The sequence below is a fragment of the Hoplias malabaricus genome, chromosome 17, assembly GCF_029633855.1.
Source record: "Hoplias malabaricus isolate fHopMal1 chromosome 17, fHopMal1.hap1, whole genome shotgun sequence".
Lineage (NCBI taxonomy): Eukaryota > Metazoa > Chordata > Actinopteri > Characiformes > Erythrinidae > Hoplias > Hoplias malabaricus.
The window spans coordinates 13,672,271-13,696,687 of NC_089816.1; the positions used below are offsets into that span (position 1 = coordinate 13,672,271).

The following is a 24,417-nucleotide window of genomic DNA, read 5'->3' on the forward strand; positions in this document are numbered from 1 at the left end:
AAACATAGGAGTGCTGTGATTGGTCAGTGCTCTGTAGAGTACGTGACGTCACCTGGATCATTCGGAGATGGCTACACTGAGAGAGAAAGGTCTGCCTCGTTCAGTGTGTTATTAATATTCAGCCTCCAGTTTAAGGACTTAACGCTTTAAGATAGCTTTTTATTATTATTATTGTTATTATTACTGTCTATATTCGCGGAGCCTGTTGTAAATATACTGTATGTGAACGAGAGCCAACTTAGCCTAACCAGCTTATTCGTATTGCCCGTTCCACCTTAAACAGTGCAGCGGTTAACCTTTTATTCTGCCCATTTAAGGTGGAACGAACTGTTTGACTAAGAAATGAAATTTAGCTTGCTTTATTTGTGAGTTATTGCACCCTCAGGTTTGCTAAATTACTGAGCACTTTAACGACTTGAGTTTACAAAGAGCCCGTATGTTATATTTTACATGTATTTTGCTGTTCTCCTCTGAAGGCCACTTAGAGTGTTGGAGAGGCAAAGGCAGATATAAGTCTATAACCCCCCCCCCTTCATTGCAGACACACTGCTGAGCCTTGCAGAAACACTTTAAATCTTCAACATGAGTGGGCGTGGTCAAATAGCTGAAAATGTTTTTTCACTATATAAAAATTTTACACAGGCTGTTTTTGCAGCTCTATTTCTAAACATGGCAAATTGGTTTTCTGAAAAAAATCACCAAATGAGGCCTATAGTACATCTACAACCATTGTCCACCTTGTAGATGTAAAGTCATAGACAGTAGCTCATCTGTTGCTGCAAATTTTGTGTTGATCGTCTACTATTTTCAGGCACAGATGCAAAACCATAAATAGACGAAGAGTCTGATACATTCAGTGCATTAAGCTGTCCTCACAGTCAGGATTCTGTCAGTTGCATTCTGATTGGCTCTCTGCTCATCCACATATACGCTCTTCCATGTATCGTTTTGTACTGGTGCTGGAACTGGTCCAGTGTTAATCATGCTTCCTTCTACATGTCATGCTAAAATGGCAGACTAGTGATTGGTTCTTTTGTGTGTCAGTCAGATCTCTTGTCCTGAAGTAGTACGTGGTTCTTGGCTACATTAAATGGCAATGCAAGACTAGTCATCCTCTAGTCCTTCATCAGTAGACACAGGACACTTGGCTGGATATTTTTGATTAGTGGAATATTTTCAGTCTTGAGGTAGCACTACAACTACAAACTGTGGAGCTGATAAAATGAACATTGAGTGTAGGTACAAATGAAGTGTTCCTAATCCAGTTATCATTCAGTGTAAACATCAGTTACATTTTAGAACTTAGTTTTCAGTCAAACTACAAATGTTTTGCTGGAATGCGAAGTGCAGTCAAAACAGACCTGTTTGTTGAGGTGCCTGCTCATATTAAGCATGACTCCAACAGGTAGTGTTTGACTGAAAGCTAAGTTGTGTCATGGGGTTGTGGGTTTAAGCCACGCTGACTGTCAGTGAGGAGTTTGGTGTGCTCTCCCCATATCTGTGTTCCTCCCACAATACAAAAACACATGTTGGTAGGTGGATTGGCAACACAAAAAATGTCCATAGGGGGGGTGTGTGAGAGAGAGAAAATGTGTGTGCGTGTGTCTTGCCAAGCGATGGATTGGCTCCCCGCTTCCAGAGTGTGTTCCCAACTTGTGCCCATTGATTCCAGGTAGGCTCTGGACTAACAGCAACCCTGAACAGGATAAGCGCTTACAGGCAGTGAATAAATGAATTATTGTTTCCCCTTAGTTAGTTATTTAAAAAATCCAAACATCTGCCAAGATAAAATATTTACCAATATCAATTATATGTTCTCACTCAGAAATGCATCTCTCTCACACACACACACATACATACATGTATATGTTCCAAAGTAGTAGGGTTGGAATGAATGAATAAGTTAATGAGAGTGGGGGAGTTTGTGTGGGTTTGGCGCTACACAGTTGTGCACAGTTGTCTTTTCAGCTTTTCCCCTCAACTCTCCTCCACACTATAGAAACCAGGGAGCTCATGGTGTACACTCGTAGTGAGAGGAGTGAGAGCAGTAGGGCTTTAATCACTGTGGATGAATCTTCTCCTATGGTCATTGCTTAGGCTCAGTGTGAAGTGAGAGAGGAGCATAAAGTGCAATTACAATTGAATATATGACAGGTTTTTTGAGAAGAGGGTGATGTCATTTGTGTGAGTGTGAGTCATGTTTGAATCACACATGATTCATGTTTTGTTTGTGGCTGGGTGATATCCATACTGTAGGCTAGTGTGGTGACCAGTTTCCAGATGTGTTATGTGTTTATATATTGTATCATGGTTTCTTTTAAAAAGGGATGCACAATTTTATTGTTTTATTGGGTTAATTGGCAGATAATTGCTTTGAGAACAGAAGATCACCGGACAGATGTTTATATATGAACAGTATGTCTGATATTTTTTGTTATCCAGAATGTTTTTTGTTTGTTTGTTTATTGAGATGCTGGGCTGCTGTGCTAAAATGTCTGCAATTTATTCATGTTGCTGCATATCCATCTGCAAAACAAATTACACGTTTCTTTTTGTTCCCATTGCTGATCCCAGTTTCTACATTTTAAGCATTTATGCATCTCCGTATGTACATGAAAAATATAAGATATCAGCATCTGTCTAGAATTCTCTTATAAGTGTATCAGATCTTTTCTTTCAAATACAGAGGATAAGGATTCTAATGTTTACTTAGATACCATTCAATAGTAGGAATACAACCTTTTGTCTTTCAGTATCAATGCACTAGCTGAACTCAAGATTTGAGCCAATGTTGATTTCATAGCTGCAAAATACATAAACATAAAATTAGGGGCTTAATCATTCCTAATTCAGTTTGATTACAATATGGTGGAGTCCTCGTTCATACATTTTTTTAAAAGAAAAGCAGTGCCTGAAATGTGTTAATTTAAAATAATTAAACAAGTTGATATAGGGTGACCATATCTAACCTAAAATTGACAAGTTAATATTCACAAGCAAATAATATATATATATGTGCACACACACACTATATTCATTTGCAGTTGATGTACAATAATAGATATAGTCACTGTGTTTTTGTCAGTTTTTTATGTTGTGCAAATATTTATTCACATAATTTCAAAACAATAATCATGAATTTGGCACATTTTAGACCATAACCAAGACATTATTGATCACATATGATAATTTCTGATATGTTTAAATATGTCTATATCAGCCAAGTACATTATACAATAGTTGTACATCATAAGTATTATTACATTTATGTAGAGAATCAGTTTTTGCTGCTGTACTGTGCACACTAAACACCTGTTGTATTTTTAGCAGTTTCTCTCAGGTAACAAACCTGCATATTTTCCAAAGCTTATGCTTAAGTCTAGGTTTATGCAGTGATTCAATGCTTATATAACAGTAAAACAAAAATGTTTATTATTAGGCACCTAATAGATCTCAAGTTACAATATTGTAGATTTACTGCAGGTCTTATCGTTTTCTCATTTTCTTCCTCTAGATGGGCAGGATTGTATTTTGGAGCCGCTGTGCTTTCCTGAGCAGCAGAGTGGTAGTGTTGGCCTAGTGTCCTCAGATGATCCAGTGAGCTGTGTGCTTTGTTCACACTCTGCTCCGCTCTCCGATAAAAATCAGCTCCTGAAGCACATGGTGCTGGACCACAAACTCGTTATCGCTGACATCAAACTCATCGCTGATTTCCCAAAGTATTATAACTATATATTTTTGAGTTACAAATGTATTATGTTATAGCATTTTTATCAAATGTCATATTCTCTTATTTAATGTGTTCTTGCTTATTTTGATTAGTATGTTACATCTTTCTTAAACCTGTGCACATATATATATATATATATATATATATATATATATATATATATATATTTTTTTTTTTACAAAATAAATCTCTGGTCCTAAAATCTTTTTAAAAGAGAAAGCTATTTCATTCAGAAGAAATTGTGATATTGCAGTTAAATAATAAAAGTGACCTCTGGAAATATTTGGATAATTTTTAAGCAGTTTGTTATCTCCTCTAATAAAATGAATGCTGTATATGTTATAAAAATAAAATGAACACATTTCTTGTTCTGATGCAGGTATATGCTTTATTGGAAGAAAAGGTTTACAGAGCAACCCATCACAGACTTCTGCAGTGTCATCAAAACCAACTCAGAGGGACCTGTTGGTAAGACTTCAATAATTCTGCTTCACTTCTGCTCTACAACATTGTAAAATAAAGCTTTGATCTAAAAATAGCTTTTTAGCCACATTGGTTTTAAAATGTTATAAGGAATTGTTTATAAAATTCTGTAAAATCTTAACAAATATTACCTCTATTGTTATGTATAATTTTTGGTATTGCATACTTACAAGGCTCTTTATCTTCTGTTGGCTGTATTGTAGATCAGCAGGAGAATTACTGCCTCCTGTGTGACGTCCTGCTTGAGGACCGCATTCTTCGAGAGCAGCTACAGCAGAAAAGACTGGTATGTATACACTCAGTATACAAACACCAACCTGGCACTGTGTCCGAGTCACTGACCATGTTACACTGATCCGAGATTGTTACATGAAGCTTTTGAACTTGAGACTGACCCCCCGTGGGGACTGTGATGGCAGGGGGACTCTAAGTAGATATCTACCAGTGAAAGCAGTGTTTTGATATTTATTTATTTATTTATTTATTTATTTGTTTGGAGGAAGGTTTCATTCAAAATAGAAATTACATTTTGTACCATGTATTACTAGTGCAGACAATAGCAGTTCTTAAGGGAAATAAGGATGATAAAAACCCACACAATTCTGTGATATTTGGCCGTGGATATTATTTCTCTGGTAAGTCTTATGAAAGCGATTAATAAAAAGCACACAGAGAAGCCAGAGTTCCCTCTCAGATTGTTTCTGTAGGACATAATGAGTCAACATCATCATCTTGCACACATCTCTGGGAAAATCTGCGATAGTGGTTGCTAGGCAACTTGTATTCCCATCATCTTGGCAGCCTGTACCGCAGCGAGGCGACCAGCTGTTGAACAGCGCTACTGTGACCTTCCTTAGGCGTTTGTGCCGAAACACTGAAAGAAACTTCACTCGCTGATGTTTAATTAGACAAATTTATACTGACCTGGATGTTAATGAAGACTAAATTGGTACTTATTATTTATGATGATCTACCTTTGTGTATAAACAACACCGGCTTTTCAAGAATACTTATTGGAACACAGTTGGTGGGACGGTAACTGAGTCTTAATGCACATAATATTACATTTTATATTACAACTAACAACACTCTACTGTAGGTCAGAGTTCATCAGGCTAAATGACACCTACACAAATCTTTCATGACAACTACCAGAAACATACATAAACATCTTATTTACAAGCTTATTTAAAAAAAAAACAATGCAGTTGTTGTGACAGCTGCTTTAGTAGATTTCACCCCAGAAAATGTTAAGCCAAACGACTCTTGTAGAAATAAGCCATTATATGTATTCATGTATGTTTGTGAGTTTAAATGAAATGTTCATAGACGTAATTAACCTGAGGACCTGCAGTAAAGCTTTGCCAACAAGATACAAGGACTGATCACGTTTATCTAAATTGACCTTAATTCAGCATCACTTTTGTGTATTCAGAGTGTTAGTATTTTTTGCTGCTGTTTTTTTTTTTTATGTTGAACAGGAGGAGGTTCTTGAGCAGCAGCAGAAGGAAAGAGATGACACTAGTTTTCAGGGCACCTGTCTGTTCTGTAATGAGGAATTTACTGGAAACAGGTGAGGTCTGCTATAATATTTCTCATCTGTGTTGTATATCTTTTAATTTTCCTGGTAAACAACTACTTGTATGTTTTGAATATCCCATAGCTATCTATATACAGTCTTTTTGTATTTATGCATTTCCTTGTTGTAGATCAGCGTTGCTTAATCACATGGCCAGAGAACACTCCTTCAGCATCGGACTGCCTGACAATATCGTCTACTGCACAGAGTTCCTCAATACACTGGAGAGGAAGCTAGACAAGTAAGCCTTCCGTCACTAAGCACACAACTGCAGATTACTCCAGAGATACAGTAGATCATATTAGATTTTCTGTCCATTTCAGTATGAAACATTGAAAACTGCACCCTCTCCTGGTGGATGGAAATTGAATGTCATTCAAAGCCATTCATAGGTTTAACAGGCAATTCCATAAATTAAACAGTTTATACAAATCTTAATAAATAAATGGAAAAATATTGTAAAAGTCTTTCAGAGTGGCTTTATGTAATATGCTATTTTCTAGATCAGCCTTTCGCAACCTTGTTCCTGGAGGCACTCTGCCCAGCACATTTTAGTCGTTTCCCTGCTTTAACACACCTACTTCAGCTCTGAACAGACTTGTCTATTAACTGAGACGAGAAAGCAATAAATATGCAGGTCAGGGTGCCTGGACCAGGGTTGAGAAATACTGTTGTAGATAATTGTCCATACTGGCAGTTATAGAAAAGAGATTGATCTGGAATGTTTAACAACTCTAAAAGCTCCCTCACAGATGTTATGATTACATTACTTATAAAAACTCAGAAGCTGGTGTAGGTTCACTAGAAATTATAGAGGGGGAAAATATATATATATATATAATATATTAATATATATAATGTATGTATCGCTTGTTTTCTATAAACCGATGTGTAGAAATAATCAAGTTTCTCTACAGTGAGCCATTTATCACCAAATGACTCTGAATGACTGGCTTTACATCGCAAGGACTTTACCTTAAAAAATAAAAAACAGCGTAATTCTCATTTAATAAGCTTTTTTAACCTCTCATGTGTTTCTCTTTTGTGTGTTGTAACAGCATGCAGTGTCTTTACTGTGAGAAAATATTTCGGGACAAGACAACTTTGAAAGATCACATGCGAAAAAAGCAACACAGACGTATAAATGCCAACAACCATGACTACGACCGCTTCTATGTCATTAACTACTTGGTATGTTTTTGTATCAAGGTTTTTTAGATGCAGTCACTGGATAATGTTTGAAGGTCAATTAATAATAATGTTCACATATGTTTAAAGTCCAACCAGGCATAAGGTTTGAGTGAGTGAACTGAATGTTCCAGTGTACAGTTTGTAATATGTGCTTTAATGGGTGCAGGAGCTAGGGAAGACTTGGGAAGAGGTGCTGTCTGAGGATGACCGAGAGCTGCAGGAGGAAGAGGATGAGTAAGAACCACTTGTAAACCTAATGCACTTTAGATATATCATGTGAGAGCTTGCATAGGTTAAATTGTTTGTTGAGAATTGTAATTTTTGCAAATGTTTGCTGTGTGTGTGTGCAGTGATTGGTCAGACTGGCAGGCTCACCCAGTGTGTGCTGTTTGCTTGTTTTGTGAGCAGCAGGAAGAAACCATGGAGAAGATCTACACACATATGCAGGTCAGATTCTTGCTGTTTAGCATTATGCATGTTATACTCTTTGAAATCAGAGAAGATTGTGTGTGTATATATATACACAAGTCATTATGATTATCAATTCTAGCCTAGTGTTATTTTAACAGTTTAGTCTGTGATTGTTTTTTCTTTGTTATAGGAAGCTCATAAATTTGACCTCCACAAATTAAAAACTGGACTGAGTAAGTAGAGCTTGACAATTAAAATAAAGATATAATTCTTTATGAATTTTGAAAAATGTATAGATTTAGAAAAAAAATATATAATGCATTTGTGTGTTTCTGATTAGACCTGAAGTTTTACCAGCAAGTCAAACTAGTGAACTACATCCGTCGTGAGATCCACCAGTGCCGATGCTACGGTTGCCAGAAGAAGTTGGAAACAAAGCAGGAAGTAGTGCAGCACATGATTAAGGAGAATCATGTGATGCAACTTCCAGAGGTGTCACACTGGGACCAACCACAGTGAGTGTGGATTCTCTGTAGTAAATCTAACAATATTTATTTATATCAAGCTTTCATTTCATTTTTACATTACGATTAGAAATTGTGTCCTTGCCTTATACTTATGATTAGTGTTAGTAATGAGTAATTACTGTTTATTTCCCAGGTCTACATGTTGATTTTCTTGCTTAACCCTTAGAAATATAGATTTTATTGTTCTCATTGTGCTATTAAATGAATAAAGCTAATCAAATCCAGTAACATTAGGATTATCTGATGTTTTACATTCTGTTATCTGCTTCAAATATACAATTTAGACTCCTTTTTTGTTCATTTTAATGTTACAAAATGACCATATACAGCAAAGATTTTAAGAATTAGTTTCACAAACAAACATATACACATCAATACTTTTCATTTAATAGAAATCATAATATAATCGCTTACAAACATAACAAGGTATTGATATTTAAAACTGAATATATTATATTTTCTTATTTTTAATACAAGGTAATGTAAGAAGAAATTTGAGACCATTTTTGCCAAATTTGACCAAAATGCGGTGTGCAGCTGCTGTGTTCAAATGATGGAGTAAAAAAAATTAAGAAACTTCATATTTTGGACATATAGATGTCTATATAGATTCTTCTTTCTGTGTGCAGGTACTATTTCCCTACATATGAGAATGATGCCCTCCTGACTGCCCTGTCAGACAGTGAGTGTGAGTCTGAAGGAGCTGACTACAGTTCTGAAGTCCCTGTGATTCCAGAAGACATCTCCAACCTGAAAGTTATAAAGCAGAACAGTGTGCTGAACAAGCTTCTCAAGGACAGAGGCAGCTCCGACTAAAGACATAGAGCCTCTTCACACAGACTTTACTGTAAGAAGGGAACCTGCAGGTCATTCTGTTGAAATAGAAAGTGCTCTCTCTCTTTCTCTGATGTGTCTGAAACCTTTTGCACAAATGCACCATGATTAATTTATACACAGAAGCCTCTATTGATGTTACTGCACACTGAAAATTAATGAGTGTTATTTATGTAAATGTTAGATGATATCTCGTTTGCTACAAGTGCACCTTTTGGCAGGCCAGTGCAAAAAGCTTCACTGACAAAATTATAGACTCAGGTACGCCTTATTAAAAAAAATTGTGATTATGTTTTCCTTTTCTCTTTTGATGTCATTCAGAATGAAAAAAAATAAGTATCATTAATAGAAATGGCTTTAGGGCTCACAAATGGTGCAGCTGTCTAGAAGCAGGCTCTGTCTTTGGGAGAGTTTGGTATCTGGTGGCCAACTTGGGTACCGATTTGGGCAGTTAATATTCTCCTCAAGGGTGTTAAACTGTCCAGTGTCATGTGGTTGGCTTCACTGTGTGACTGGGAGCAAAATAGCAAATAGTGGAATTATATATAATTGGGATATATATAAGACTGGGAGCTCTGATATCTTAGGTGTGCCGTTGTAAATATATTATGTAAAGAAAAAAAGATGTATCTTTGTATGTCTCATAGGTGAGTAGGAATATTGTCCGTCAATATTGTGGAAATGTAAATAATTGAAGGATTTGTTATAGAACATCTCTAGAGGTGGCAAATCCATTATATGACGACAGATCGGGTGCCTAAAGCCTGAGATATTGCCTTTGTTAGTTATGAGGTAAATGTTTAAAATCAGAGTAATGCAAATGCCACCCATAAACTACCCATTCACCCCCACACATCACCCCTGTGGAGAAAGTTGAGTTTTTTCAGGTTTCTTGTTAATGAAATACTTCTCATCCAAACGCTCTGAATGATTTCCTTTACAGCTTACAGCAGTGTTTAAACTATGCAGAATTCCTTATTAAACCTGTAAGGCATCTATTTACTGTTATTAGCTTATTCTTGCATTGGTCACTTCTCAGATTTTGGTGGTCTTTGCTGGAGCTCTGTTCTGTGGTGCTTTTCCCAGGGCGATCTGACGAATGGCCGATCCAAACGCAAGAGTGTTCAGAGACTCTGCAGCATCTTTCACATTATCACTAACATGCACAAGCACACACACCTGGAACACAGAACAGCAGCAAACCCAAAATGTCAACACTATACGGAACAATAAAGCCTAAAAGGAAATTATATTGTTGTAAAAAAATGAGATGCTGTGTATAATTTACCCTGGTGTCACCACTGAGACAAGGCTGCAGCAGGTGAGTGAGTTTGGAGTTCCTGAATGGTACATGAAGAGCGTTACTCCTCAGAGCACTGAACACCTGCAGAAATAAGAGAGAACATAAAAGTGGGCTTCTAAGATTTCAAACAATTCACCTCAGATAGCAAATGACCACAAATTAAGAAATGAATATGTAATAAATCAAGTCTTACTCAGGATAAAGCTAAAAGCCTCTGTACTTGTATGCAATACAGGTTCCAATTATTTTCTCTTGTAACACTAAGTTACAATTTGTTACAAACATAAAATAAAAAAGTGAACCTTTTAATTGGAAAACATGGAACTATGTCAGTGAGGAATTACTTATTCTATGTGACCAAAAGTGTGGACACCTCATCCAGAATGTCTTCTGAAACTAATTGGTAGATTCTGCTCTCCTGGCTTTGAATTAGTTGTTTGTTAGTTATTTGCAGATTGATGAAATCAGGTGCTGATGTAGGGTGATCTGGATCATACAGGCCACTTCAGCTCTTTCTATACACGCTGGCTAGAGCACAACTGAACATCTGTGTCCAGAGCTGACTTCACTAATTATAGGGGGATTTTACATTATGATGGATTTTCACTTAGTCAGTACAACCTTGATTCCTACATTGAGAACCTCTAAGCTAAGAACAGTGTAAACCCTGTGTTATCTTTCTTACCTGTCTCAGAGCCATCAGAGATTTATTGATAGCTGCTGTTTCTGTGAGACGCTGACCTGAGGCTTTGGTTTTAGAGACACGTTCAGAGCCAGCCAATTCACAAAGGGTCAGCGTTCCCCGTGTTGTTACTCCACACTCTCTATCTGTACACCCCACTGTGACGAAGACGAGGATATGAGAGCAGGAGCTGATGGAAAGAGATGCTGTAAACATGCTAGCTCACTTCCAGAAGATTTTGTCTGCTATCTTAAAACATAACAGTAATAAAATATGATTCTTCTGAGTGATTCCACACTCCTTAAACCAATCCCCTATTCACTACTGAAGCAATGAAACATCAGATTTGAGGTAGCCAACAGGTTCCTTAACTGACCGAACTGAACTTGGCAGTTCGTGTACTACTCCAAGTGTATGTCAAATGACATTGTATCAGTGGCAGTTCAGAAATGTTTAGGTGCTATGCATCTCTCAGGTGAGTATGAATATTTAAAAAAGACCCACTGCTAGTCTCATCCACAGACCCTCTGCCCACATGTAGATGGAGAGTCTGACATCTTTGGCGCATTAATTTGGCCACACTGTCAGGAGACGGTCAGGTCCATTCTGATTGGCTATACATGCTGCTGGGTAAAGGCAGTTCTATTCATTATTTTGTACTGGTCTGATATTGGAGTTTCTGTGACTACCTTCTTCAAAAAGACATGCTTGTGATTGATTGTCTTGTGAGTTAAGTGATGAAAGGCACCAAATTCTCTCTAGACTGGACTGGACTGGACTGCTGATATATGACTTTAAAGGACAGCAATGTGTCCCGACCAAATGTACAGGTTTGCAGTGAATTCACAGCGAGTCCCTTGGTGTTTGTAGCAATTAGTGTAGTAGTGAATTGTAGCTCTTACTCAATAGCAGTAGTAGTGATCCTACCTTTCCATATTTTCTTCATTTGAATAGTGGTGTGCGTTTTTCGCCCCCGTTTCTATGACAGTTCTGATGTCGTCTTCTGTTCTGACCTCCACCTGAGTGAGACCAGGCACAGTGACAGACCGCCCCTGACTGCGGATCTCCACCTCATTGTTTGGATTCTCACACAGGAGATCAGTCAGACTCTCTACATAGATCTCCAACATAGATATCTGAGAGAATCACAAGACAGAAGTCTCAAATAACCAAATATCTTGACCTGAAAACATATTGCTTAGTTTCATTCATTTACTAAAGGGTTGTTTTTTCTCTTCTGCAGGGAGAAGTTGAGTATACTAAAAATAACAAATGTGTATATATTTAAGATCAATGTTTAAGAAGCTCAGTGTTTCTATAATGGCTCCAAAAATAAATATCGGTGGGTCACAGAAATATAAGGGCATTGACACGTTAAATGCCCTGTGAGGGGCTGTCTGCACCCAATGATTTCAGGTAGGCTCCAGACCCACAACAACCTTGTCGTATTATTATTTATATATCAGAAGATATATACCTTTTAGGTGTAGTCACTCTTGCAATTTTTATCTACAAATCCACAAACCTGCATGTGGTGGCATGGTCCTAGAGACACATTTTACAGTTTATATGTGTACCTTAAACGTATATGTGCAGTTTTCTCTCTCCTTACAGAGACGCAGTAACTCTGTGACTGACCTGAGGGCAGAAACACAAAGATTACTGTAGTGATCTAGTGGAAATGCAAAAGACACCTTAAAGAAGACAGATAGATTAGAAGTCCTGTGTAGAGGAAATAGGAGATAAACCAATCAAACTCACATAAACCCACACACAAATATCTGAGCTATGCACGGGTGAAGGAGATGATACCCTCATGCGTCAAAATATTAGGAAACTTAAATTTAATGTAGAAAACTGAGCTTGTCCATAAGAACAGAACAGATTAGGCGACTCCTCCAAAAGTTACATAGTGAAGTTTCTGCAGTGCTGAGCCCAGAGTAGCAATGACAGAGGCTCTGTTCTCCCCATTACAGGTCAGTGAAGCGTCACAGTAATTTTAAAGCTGTCATTTAAAGGTAAAAATATTGCATCTCATTTCTTCATCTGGAGGAAGACCTACATTCAAGGAGCAGGGTTTTTGTACATAAATGCAGTGAAAAATCAATATAAAATTTCTTACCAGACATTGATACCCGGAACGTCTTTCCTGCCCATCATCGTGTAGCTCTTCCCAGAGCCTGACTGACCATAAGCTAGAATGCACACGTTGTACCCATCCAGACAGGACGCTATAACTGGTGTGATCCCAGCCAACACTTTCTCCTGTGAGAAGTTTGCATGTTTTGAAATAAGAATTAGGAGCTTGACTTATTAAAGGTCAGCTAGAACTTTACCTGTTAATTTTATAAATTACACACTCATTTTCTGCAAGCACTTGGTCCTAGCAGTCCTAGGTCATGATGGGTCCAAAGCCTGCCCAGAAACATTGGGCTCAAGGCAGGAACACACCCTGGAGGGGGCGCCAGTCCTCCACAGGGCGACACACACTCACACACTCTCTCACACACTCACACCTATGGACACTTTTGAGTCATCAATCCACCTACCAACGTGTGTTTTCGGACTGTGGGAGGAAACCCACGTGGACACATGGGAAACACACCAAACTCTTGACAGACAGTCACCCGGAGCGGGATTGGAACCCACAACCTCCAGGTCCCTGAAGCTGTGTGACTGCGACACCTACCTTCTGCGCCTTCTATAGCCTCAATCTGTACAGCTGGTTTTATGGTGTTCATGTGACATCACCACAATATTAAATTCAGAACAGACTTCACAGCTTAGTTTTCTTATATGGACTCTGTGAAAAGCTATATCTCCTATTATTAGTGTTCAATGCCCTGCTAGTGATTGTGATATTAGTATGAGTTTTTCTTGCCTGAGGTGCACTCGAAGGAAAGATGCTGTCAAAAACAAACTTCTTCTCGGCTCCTTTCTGGAAGAGCAGTAGCTCATGGTCAGAGAGCAGCTCCAGGCAAACTGTGGACCCTTCTGAGTTTGACTGAGGCCAACAGCGGCAGAACACACGGATGTTCCCCTGCAGATCCAGGAGCTTGTTGTAAAGTGCTCTCTTCTCCGAGGCCTCCTGTGGATGGTCGTGAACCATCAGCAACACTCAGACGTTTGAACTGCTGCCCTTGGAGCATTTTTAACATTTCATGAACATTCAATGAGGACTAGAAAACTGTCAGTGTAATATTCTTTACAACTTCAATAGCATCTTGTCTCCAAAAAGCTGGAACTGAAATAAAGGTAGTTGGTTCTCATTCAATTAGACATGTTTTTAGAATTTAAAATGCCTGCCTTCAGGTAGCGGGAGCGGTACTCCTCCACAGCTCCATGTTCTTGTTGCTGTCTGTGAATCATCAGCTCTGTCTCAGCTCTGAGCTGTTGTATCTGCTGCTGCATGGCACTGACATAGCTGTACACTGTGGACCGAAGTTGCTTGCTGGAGACATTCAGTTCCCGAGTTAAAGAGCCAACCTACATTTTAATAAGGATAGAGCAAGGCAACAGATTTCACCACGAATTGCTTTCATCAGGCCAATATACTGATCGGTGACAAGATTAATACCACTGACGGGTGAAGTGGATGACATTAACTTATTACAATGGCATCTGCCAAGGTGTGGGACATGTCAGGATGCAACTGAATAGTGTGTTTTTGAAGTTGATGTGGTTTCTTTTTTCTCCGAAAATAGGCCAAGGTAAGACAACCACAGAACGAGTAACAGGTTCAAGAGTGTGCAAGGCTGAAATGTACGAAGATTGAAGGCTAACTCATCTGGTCCAATCCCACTGAAAAGCTACGGGGGCATTGCAGGTTGTGTTTGCTGGATTGGACTACACGTGCTGCAGTGAATTACCACGTAAGCAAAATAAATACTGCTCACTCACATTTGAACATTTTCCAGGAGGGGCACCATTACGAGGGAAGAGGGGTGAAAATAACTTTTAATTATTAGTTTTAATTTAAATACAGATAAATGTGGTGACATTCCTGTTCTATGATATTATGATAGAGTTGTGGAAGTGATAAAGTTTCAAATTCCTGGATTATATTTTTTAAATGCGCACAGTCACCTGCTGAAGATCCTGAGGGTCCACTGAAGTTGTAACCCCAGCTTTGGCAGGTGGGTCAGGGGACTGGCTCAGAAGAGCTTGGGGCTCCTCCATGGCAACCTGCTTGTCGGTTTCCAGCTGAACGACCCTCTGGGTCAGTTTCTGCACCATTTCCGAAAAATGCTTATTCTCCTGGGACAGACAGTCGTTCCTCTGCAGCAGGTCCTCAACCTCCTTCTCTTTCATCTGGAGCTTCTGCAGGAGCTCTTCAGTGATATTGTTCTTTTCAGAATGATTTCTACAAATTGAGAAAGCCAAATCTCACAAAACTGTCATACCATGCCAAATACTCATCACAGTTTCAAAGAACCCGAAGAAGACTGTGTGAAATCCTAGTACATGCAGAAAACAGGGATTAACAAATTCTGTTAAGTTACAAAAATGTAACTGTTTTTTTTTTTTCTTATGATATTAGTATTTTTGCGGGTGTATCATCGCTGCTGATTTTTTAATATTTTATATCAAACTCCTAATGATGAGGATCAATCATAAATATTCTCTCATGTGGCAAGGACTGGAGCTCTTGCACAAACCCCTCTCAAGTAGGTTTACCTGAATGTGTTTAAGTCTGGATACAACTGCGTTTTATGCAGCTCTGAGAGGTCATCTCCGAATATGGCGAGGTAGATGGAGATGACCTCATCAGGGTCGTAATTACACTGCCTGAGCGCTGCAGTGATCTCTCCCTGATCCATCAGCCCTGGGAGAGCTTTCTGAAAGAAACACATTAGAGCAGGGGACAGCAATCATATCCACATTCACCTGGGGGGGCAGAAGGTTTTCGTTCTCATTACTTGGTTAAGAAACTGAAAAGAGAAAATGGGGAAGGGGGAGAAATTACCATGACTTGTTGGATCTTCTGACGAACAAAATCAACATCCATCTCCCAGTGGAGAGGCAGTAGGAGCCACAGGCCTCTCTGATCATCAAAGTATCTGCAGATATTAATTTCCTCCTGTGTGGACAAATAGTGTTTAAATTACTTCATCATACGCCTCAAGCCTAAGCTGGGTTTCGAATCCCAGTCTACCATGTGTGGAGCAGTTTGGTAACACCCTGTCAAAAACATCTACTGCGCAAAGCACTAAGACATTAAAGTTTTATAACAACCTGAAACATGCATGTTCTGAGAGTTCCTCGGCCCTGGATGTAGACGCAGTTCACATGGTTATCTTCAGTGTATGAGGGGGCAGTTGGTGTAACCTGGCTATTATGAGGACATTCCTGAAACACACACACACACACAAAAAAGAACAAAAAACCCTCTGTGTATATATATATAATGACTTAGTTTCAAGCGTAACTTTTAATATCACATCACACCATTACCTCTGGGGGATGACTACACTTATTATCGTTCCTTTATATCACTAACTACATTATTTTACACCCATGACCTGTAAATAATTCATAATGGATTTCATTCATTTGACTAAATTAGAGCACTTACCTGGTTGAAACGACTAAAGTGAGTACAAACATTTTTAAACATTTAAACTTTTTACAATAATACATTTATTTTATTGCCATTTTTATTTCTTCGCCATTTCCATTGATATTTTGTACTGGGGCCCTTTGGATCCTAGACAATTAGTTAGTGAATGACATTCTGAAAGGGTTAAAAGGATTTCAAAACATATTCTACACTCCCAAGATCTTACCGTCCATATGGCTGAACTAAATATTTTTATGATGTCATGAAAAACAACAAATTTAGAGTTTACCTCTGCCTCCTCAGGGTGAAGTTGTAAGGAATGTTTCAGCCCTGACTCCTTTTGGAATGAAACATAATACAAGGGGTCATTCAGAATAGAGGACATTTACAAGTCATCACAGATGAGACAAAACCTTGTGTCTCAATTCCTGTCATTTTTCACTTACAGAGATGATTTGAAAACTCCAGTCGTCTATTATATTGCGTCAATCAATTATTGTTTATTTCTACAGTAAAGTTACTTTTTTTGAGGTACAAGATTTTGTTATGTGAAAAAAATGATCACAGATGCTACATGTGGCTCTCGGGTATAATATAAAATACAAGAGAGAAATATGCTCTCGAGTTTGAACAGAATAATATCTAACTCATTCATTCTTAGGTGTTAATTGAGAGAGCGTTAAACATTGCTGTACTCACCTCCCAGGGCAGCATGCTGACCTCTCCTGCAGTGCTTCTCACAGAGGCACCATTGCCCATATCTACAACCCTAAATCCAGAAAAAAGGGCAGCACAAACCTATAACATCTATAACTGAATCCTTAGTGTCCACATCATTACTCTTCCAGTGCACAGGCACACTGCTGCAGTAACCTTATAGGCTGCTCCAGCATTAATGTTAGATGATTACACCCTCAGCTTATAGTTCCCTGCCACACCTATGTGCCAATCCTTCTCTGTTTTACAAGTACAAGGGGTTCCATCAACAGCAAAACTAGGCACATGGTCTTCTTAAGAAAGTGTGTTTTATTAACGGCCATCTGAAAAGTCAACGTCCACCAAAAAGTTACTATATTCTACACTGTTGGGCTGCAATCACTTTAACAACTGGCAAAGGAGCCAGGTGACATTTCCCATCAAGTAATGTGACACTGCCAATGTGAGAACAACAGAGGGGTAATTATACCATCAACAGGTTTCACACCACAGAGACAGTGACTGACCCAGATGTTTTTAACATGGTAATGAACACGATAAATCCTGCACAAACTACTCGCCTAACATTTCCTCTAGAATTAAGGCTGTCAATGGTATTTTTACTCCTTTACTGTAGGAAAAGCCCCTGCCCATCTGGAAAGGCTTTATATTTAAACATCAAAAAACCTCTGTGACAATTTGATGGCATTCAGCCACAACATTTATAAGGTCACTTACTCATGCTGAGTGTAGTTCTGGAAGATAACTCACACCAAAACCATCAAGAGAATTTTTTCACTGCTCTGAAGCCTGATTCTGAGGGGCTCAGCGCATATGCAGTTAATACATATTCATGTCATTAGTGCTAGTTATGAATTCACCTCTTTACAGAGTTTCTGTTGGGATTGTTTAACCCTTCTGTTCATAGGAATTACTGGAAATGACCCTAGAAATAAGCATGTACGTAGAAATGTTTTGCTCCCATGCAGATGAACAATTAAAGAAATTAAGCTGCAGGAAAAGGAGTGTTCTTTTATTTCTGAAAAACCAAAAAATTCATGCATGTAAGTAAACACCATTGTACCCATTACAGTTCACTGGGTTTTGCATATTTACTTTGCCATGTTCACCAGCCAACAGATGAAATACACCTCAGCGCTAATCCAGCTTCCTACTTTTTCTGTTGATAAAGCTCACAATAAGGCATTTTGGTAATGTCCAAGCCACAAGGCACTTGTTGTGGGTGGCGGGGGGTTACTTCTAGTATACATTAACATACATGGCAGTTTTTGCACAATGATTAGAAACCTATTCTGATTTTCTACAGAGAACAATCTGGGAAACTATATCTGTATTTCAGCAAAGATGGTGTTCTACCACAGATCATATCTGACATAACTCTAGTGCAAAGTTCTGGGGATAGGTACTGATTATCCAGTAAAAGGGAAAGCTAATGGGTAAATGTACACCTTAGTTTGGTCATGCTGTGTTGTCAATACAAAATCACAGTGTTACTACATCACATTTAAAGCTAGACTCTGCTGGTGAGGTAAAGCATAAATATCAAAATTTACAAAGGGCAAAAACACTACGTAGTGAAAGAATCTTTTTCGAAAATACATCAATATAAATATGTCAAAATTGATTTTTAAAAAATGATCTAAATTCAGAACCCCAGTGGCCTACAACCTGAACTGACTCCTGTTTTGTATAAAGTTATCTATTTTAAAGCTATATCTTGCCTCGGATAAAGGTAAATATTAAACCATGAATAAAGGCTTTTCTGCATAGAGGTGATAATGCTGATGATGCAAGTTGACTCACAGTACGGCTGGCCTGAGCAGCATTTTACAAGCTTCTAATACTCACTGACTTTGTAAAACTAGCATCACCCTTATAAACTAATATCTCTAAAATGTTGTTACTCGTCCATCATTACATCAGCAGTTATGAGATGGAAGAGAATTAGTTGCAGTAAGGACTGAACGTATGGCATGCATGAAATACTTGAGTATACACAATATTTAGGTCTGCCCTCTAATCCCAATGAACATTACAGTAACACAACGATGCAGAATGTTCATGAACGTTTAACCACAAAAACCCTTAACCCTGAACCATAGTGTGAATGGTTAATAACTGTTAAAAAGAAAAATATCAGTAATTGTAAGTTGTGTAAAAGCAAAAGTAATTTAATACAAATAATAATAAATGATGTGCTGTTGACATGGCCTGTATTAAAATACTAGTTTCCCTTGCTGGTGAGTTTGCATTAGAGGACAGAGTTTCCTTCATGACATTGACCATTGGCCTGAATTCCCATTTACCAAAGACACATCCACATGGGTTATTGTCACTCCTGAGATCAAACACAATCATGGTGCTATGGTCACTGAAACGAACAGCTGCCATTGCCAAGGGTCATCAAACAAATTCCATTGCTGTCATAAGTAAGTCTCATATATTCATTATTGTAATTTTATATATATATATTTATTTATTATTATTATTTTTTTAATCTAGTTATGTTACAAATTTTGATATAGAGTATCTTCAGCTCATTTGAAACAACAAATAACAGCTGGTGTTCTCAAATGATACAATAGAAAAATGGTACAAGGTTTAGATATGACAGCAATGATTTATGGCCAATGTTTAGATGTGCTGAGCTCCAGCGCTCTTTACAGTGACAGCACACAGTTTTTATGATCTGACCAGTTTAAAGCCCTGGCCAGTGTCAAGCAATGCTGGAGGGAACCAGTTGAGTTTTACCCTTCTCAAAAATCGCAGACAGATGCCACACAGCCAAAACAGGTTCAGAGCACCGCACCAGTGGGCAAGCTGAACCACAGGGTATGTCCAACGAGGAAAATACAGATTCCAGTGCTTGGCCACATCACTCCCTGTAGGCAGGTGTAGCTTATAGTCCCCCCAGTGTCTCGATAAGCCATACTCAGCCATGACGTTTCGTCCACGCTCAGCCCAGCGGACAGTGTTGCTAAGGTTACAGTTGAAGTCCACCCATTGGCAAGTGAAATCTCCCAGCTGAGGGGCATTCTGGATCTCCAAGTCTGCTGAGGTGGACAAAGTAGCCCCTTGAACAGCTACATACACTTCCTTTACCCTCCACACCTCCTTAACCCAAGGGAGGGAGTTCTCTGTGTCAAGGACCAGAATGAGGCGAGAGCAGTAGTTTGCATTCTTCTCTCGCCAGAGCTGCACAATCTCATCCAGACGTAGGACATCCCCGCCTGTAAGAAGAAAAACAGAACAGAAAGAGGTTCTTAAATGCTTTTTAAAAAAGGCTCTGCAGGAAATCAAATCATAATAAAATAAAATAATAATAAATAAGATTAAAATAAGAAACCACTTTAATTTTGCTGCAGATTCATAAAATATTCTAAAATAAAAACATATATAATATGTCAGGAATTAAAGCCTGTGGGCTCAACTGTAATCACAGTTCTTACCACTAATCCTCTTTACATGTTAGGCTAATACAAGGTCTCAGGTGCTAGGACACAAATACTCACATTTTGCAAGAGTCTGTAATTTGAGCTAGGCTATATTTCGCAATGAAAAATCAAAATGTACCATATTTCAATCAATCAATCCCGCATTTAAGGCACAAGTAAGAAAGAAAAATATGCGATCAGTAACATTAAGATTTTCAAACATTTTCAAAGGCTTCAACTCTAATTTGTTGACATATTTATTGAATTTCAGTTCCCAAAATACCTGCAAGAATTAAATTCTGTGAAACAAATTACCCAGTTCAGATGTTTTGGGAACTAGAGCTTATCAATAATTGTAGAGTGCCTATGTGGCCCTGACCTAAAAGTTTCAACTTAGATTTGTACTATTGTCATCACACTTACCAGCCAGAGCCCACTCTCCAGTGCGATGTGTGTGGCCACTGTAGAAGAGCACATAGGTGTCATAACGAGGCCCATCAATAGTGTGGGCCTCAAGGAAGGAGCAGAGTTTTGTTTGTATTGTGCTCAGAGTTAGTCCACTGGTGGAGTAGTCACAGCCATGTGTCTCAATCATGTGGTGAGAGAAGAAGCGCTGCACATTGTTCAGAATGCCTGTGGAGCGAAGGTTCAGCTCCTGCACCTGATCTGGGGGTAGCAGGATGGGTTGACCATCCATGCTAGGGACAGAAGGAAGAAGCCAACTGTATTAAACATGAAACAATGTCAGAATGTGCAGATCATAATTTACTTTAAAATATGTAGATACTGTTACAGTGATTATGTGTATCGTGAAACAGAACAATACAGAGCACTTTTATAGAAATGACAGAATTTCCAAAAGAAAAAGAGGTAGGAAAAGATTTTACATACCTACAGTAGTTGGTAGGGATGACCACTGCATAGCCCACTGATGTCCCACCAAGGCAGTTCCCCAGTTCATAGAAAAGACCATAAGCAAGAGACTCAAGGGGCAGGACTAATAGAAACACACTGATGAAAAGACTGTTGGATGGCTAAAAGAAACAAAAAAGGAAATAAACATTAGTCAGAATAAGGACCTGCAAGAGACATATAAAATGTTGCCATTCTAAAAAACTACAACACAATGCTCAATGAAGCTTATGCTCTTATCAATCAGAAGCCTGTGTTTTTTATATATATATATAAATGAATAAACGCCTCAGAGCTAATCCAGCTTCCTACCATTTCCGTTGATAAAGCTTAATATCAGTCAATAAGGCCTTCTGGTGATGTCTAAGCCATAAGGCACATGTTGGGGTGGTGGGGGCTTACTTCTAGTATACATAAACACATCACGTACATATTAACATGTAAAAACCCACCTGCCAGGAGAGTGCTCCGAGTGTCACTGTGGAAACAAGGCTGAAGAGCACCAGGTGTTTTGAGATGAGGCAAAAATGGCGCATGCCTTTGGAGGCCATAACTCTGTCCAAAGCCCCTGGCTCTGCCCTTTGAGCCAAACACGCACTCTGGCAGTCACTCAGCTTGCTGTGGAAGCCCCAGAGAGTGACCAGGAACACAACGTGGCAGATGATCCAGAAAATGCCAGAGGCTGAAAAACTGGGGATGACGACATACCATTGGTCTAAATTACCCATCTTGAAAGCGGATAGGACCAAAAAGGTTATCTCGATTGCTAGAAGTGGCAGGAGAGTGAGGCGCCTCCACAAGCCACCTCTCCTCAGAAAGGGCGACCAGCGTTCAGTCACAGAGAGACCGCTGAAGTACATGTCCAGAAGGGGCTCGCAGACCAACCGGCTCAGGAAGCAGGCTAAAGCGTAGGGGTTTGTGGTTACCCCCAAGGACTTGAAAAAGACGACTGATGTGATCACGGTGAAGCAGATCAGGTTAGGAAGAGCCAAGAAAGATTTCATTCGCAAGTCTGTGACAAGTGTAGCGACAGCCAATGCAAGCACAGCCAGGCTTATGGAGTCACGGGCCACTTGGGTGGTGCTGGCCACAGCAAACCCTGTAAGCTCTAGGGCCTCAGCAGATTTCAGGAGAGCAGGGCGTTGTTTGGTGCAGCCACATATTCGCTCTACCAAAGCCCACAACATCCTTATCACAATGCTGGCCACCAACATGTAGCAGGTGACCTGCTCCTTCAAGTCCATCTCCAAGGAAGGGATGTTGAGAAAACACAGCAAGCCCAGGAGAAAGCCCAACCACAGGTGGAAGAAACAAAGACTGATTCGCTCCATGCTGAAGTAGTAGTAGAAGATGCTGGCCATACCCAGGACAAACAGGCCGAGAATGAAGATGACAAGTAACACTGGCTGCGCTGTCCTCTCCCAGCGAACATAAAGGCCCAGGCATATGGCCAAAAGCAAGTTAAGAGTGGATAAGTAGCCTAGGCAGCGAATAGACATCCACATATTCACTCCTTTATTGACCTCCTCTAGCCTCGTCATTACTGCATACAGTGAATGACTCACACAATAACGAAGTAGCCTGCACATGGCTGCAGTTAAATTACCTTTTTTTTTTGACCTTTACTAATCAAAGTGCTTGATGTCTAATTTAGTGTTAAACACATAGTAAACACACACAAATGTCTGTCACTACATTCACTGCCCATGCAAAAAAACTGGAAAAAACCCACAGAAAGCCGTTTGTCTTCTTGACAAAAAAGGGGAAAAACTCTTGTAGAGAAAAGTGTTACATTTAACACACAATTGCATTATATTAATAATAATAATGGGCAGAATAACTGCAACTACATAATTTCCCCAGTTTCTCAGCACTTTATATTCTGAGGTGTAATAAAGTACGGATGTAGTTATCAGGGTCTGTATCCACACGTCTGACAGATGTTCACACTTGACCAAACTTTTCAAACTGATATTTTAGAACTTATTTTTTGTTCTCTGCAAGAACATAAAGTTTACACAGATGTAAAAAAAAATCTCTGTAACAATTCAAGTAGATTTAGTCCACGTTTCTACATTAAAATAGATGTTTAGGCATCGGCTTGGCAGATAAATACATGAAAGGTGTCGATTATCGGTGTTGTCCCACAGCTCCCACATCGGAGCAGCCCTTAAATAATGAATAACCACACTCTCCAAGATTGTTTCGCTACTCGCCACACCACACTGAGGTCGAGCTGTAGGTGGTTAGCAGCTACCAGTAGAACTGTAGAAGCTTCTAGCACTCTTTATAAGTGTCCACACCATTAGAAATGGTTTGAGTTGCTTCATTAAATGCGAACTGCATCAAATAAGAACTGGATTCGGTTAGAGTTCCGGGCTAAGGGAATGGTAGTCCACCGCCGGTGTTAGCCGCTAGCTGACACTAGCTTTAGCTCTCCTCTCTGGGGCTAAAATGTTTAACAGTTTGAACAGGTCTTCCGCCTCTGTCCGAGTCTGAGCTGATACTGACTCCAGGGTCATAGTTTAAACTGGAAATCTTCTAATAAATAAATAGCCGAAATGTCCAATTATAAGAGAGCTGGATCTACTATTGTAACTCTTCTACTTTCAAAACTTCATTTATCCCATATCTGTAAATATCTACGGAAACCCTGCTGGGACACTCAATCGCGCGCGCGTTTTCGTAGTTTCAGGGAAGACGTTTATTTATTTCGCAGAGACTTGACCTGAGCAATCATAACTAGTAACCTAAACCATACATAATGTTAAACATAACGTCTAGTATTCTAATCCTCACCGAACAATCTTCAGTACTACTCAATTTACCCTGAAATTAACGATAGTACCATAGTCTAATCCTTACCCTAAACTACTACTAAATTAACCCTTACCCAGACCCTCAACCTCAACTTTCCCCGAACTTTAAACATACTGCAAACCCTAACCTCACCCTTTGTCAATTAATCCCTTACCCATACTTTAACCATATCTACTACTAACCTAAACCAGCTTACTCAAACCCTTATATTTGCCCACACTAAACCTAACCCTA

The 24,417-nt window shown here is 39.1% G+C and overlaps 2 protein-coding genes across 2 annotated transcripts; one reads left to right on the forward strand and one right to left on the reverse strand.

The window, feature by feature from the left end:
• Window positions 1–7: 7 nt before the first annotated feature.
• znf277 (zinc finger protein 277) lies at window positions 8–10,009 on the forward strand. Its single transcript, XM_066649082.1, has 12 exons — window positions 8–89; window positions 3,515–3,719; window positions 4,110–4,198; window positions 4,417–4,499; window positions 5,695–5,786; window positions 5,923–6,033; window positions 6,851–6,983; window positions 7,150–7,217; window positions 7,334–7,430; window positions 7,585–7,627; window positions 7,735–7,909; window positions 8,551–10,009. Exons 1-12 carry the CDS (start codon window positions 68–70, stop codon window positions 8,735–8,737), a joined length of 1,305 nt encoding a protein of 434 aa, XP_066505179.1. The 5' UTR covers window positions 8–67; the 3' UTR covers window positions 8,738–10,009.
• An 8,006-nt stretch (window positions 10,010–18,015) lies between these two features.
• Window positions 18,016–23,999, reverse strand: tmem168b (transmembrane protein 168b). Its single transcript, XM_066649742.1, has 4 exons — window positions 21,816–23,999; window positions 21,343–21,485; window positions 20,875–21,149; window positions 18,016–20,247 (listed from the first exon to the last, which is right to left on the reverse strand). Exons 1-4 carry the CDS (start codon window positions 22,950–22,952, stop codon window positions 19,700–19,702), a joined length of 2,103 nt encoding a protein of 700 aa, XP_066505839.1. The 5' UTR covers window positions 22,953–23,999; the 3' UTR covers window positions 18,016–19,699.
• Between the last annotated feature and the right edge of the window lie 418 nt (window positions 24,000–24,417).

What these genes read in the sequence shown, in the direction of transcription:
- tmem168b (XM_066649742.1), bottom strand. Translation starts at nt 22,952, where the DNA reads ATGTGCAGGCTACTTCGTTATTGTGTGAGTCATTCACTGTATGCAGTA. An exon ending in TCGGAGCACTCTCCTGGCAG is followed by an intron (nt 21,486 to 21,815) that starts GTGGGTTTTTAC and finishes TGTTTCTTTTAG; the next exon opens with CCATCCAACAGTCTTTTCAT. An exon ending in TGGAGAGTGGGCTCTGGCTG is followed by an intron (nt 20,248 to 20,874) that starts GTAAGTGTGATG and finishes TTCTTCTTACAG; the next exon opens with GCGGGGATGTCCTACGTCTG.
- znf277 (XM_066649082.1), top strand. Translation starts at nt 68, where the DNA reads ATGGCTACACTGAGAGAGAAAG. An exon ending in GGCTACACTGAGAGAGAAAG is followed by an intron (nt 90 to 3,514) that starts GTCTGCCTCGTT and finishes TTCTTCCTCTAG; the next exon opens with ATGGGCAGGATTGTATTTTG. An exon ending in CTCATCGCTGATTTCCCAAA is followed by an intron (nt 3,720 to 4,109) that starts GTATTATAACTA and finishes GTTCTGATGCAG; the next exon opens with GTATATGCTTTATTGGAAGA.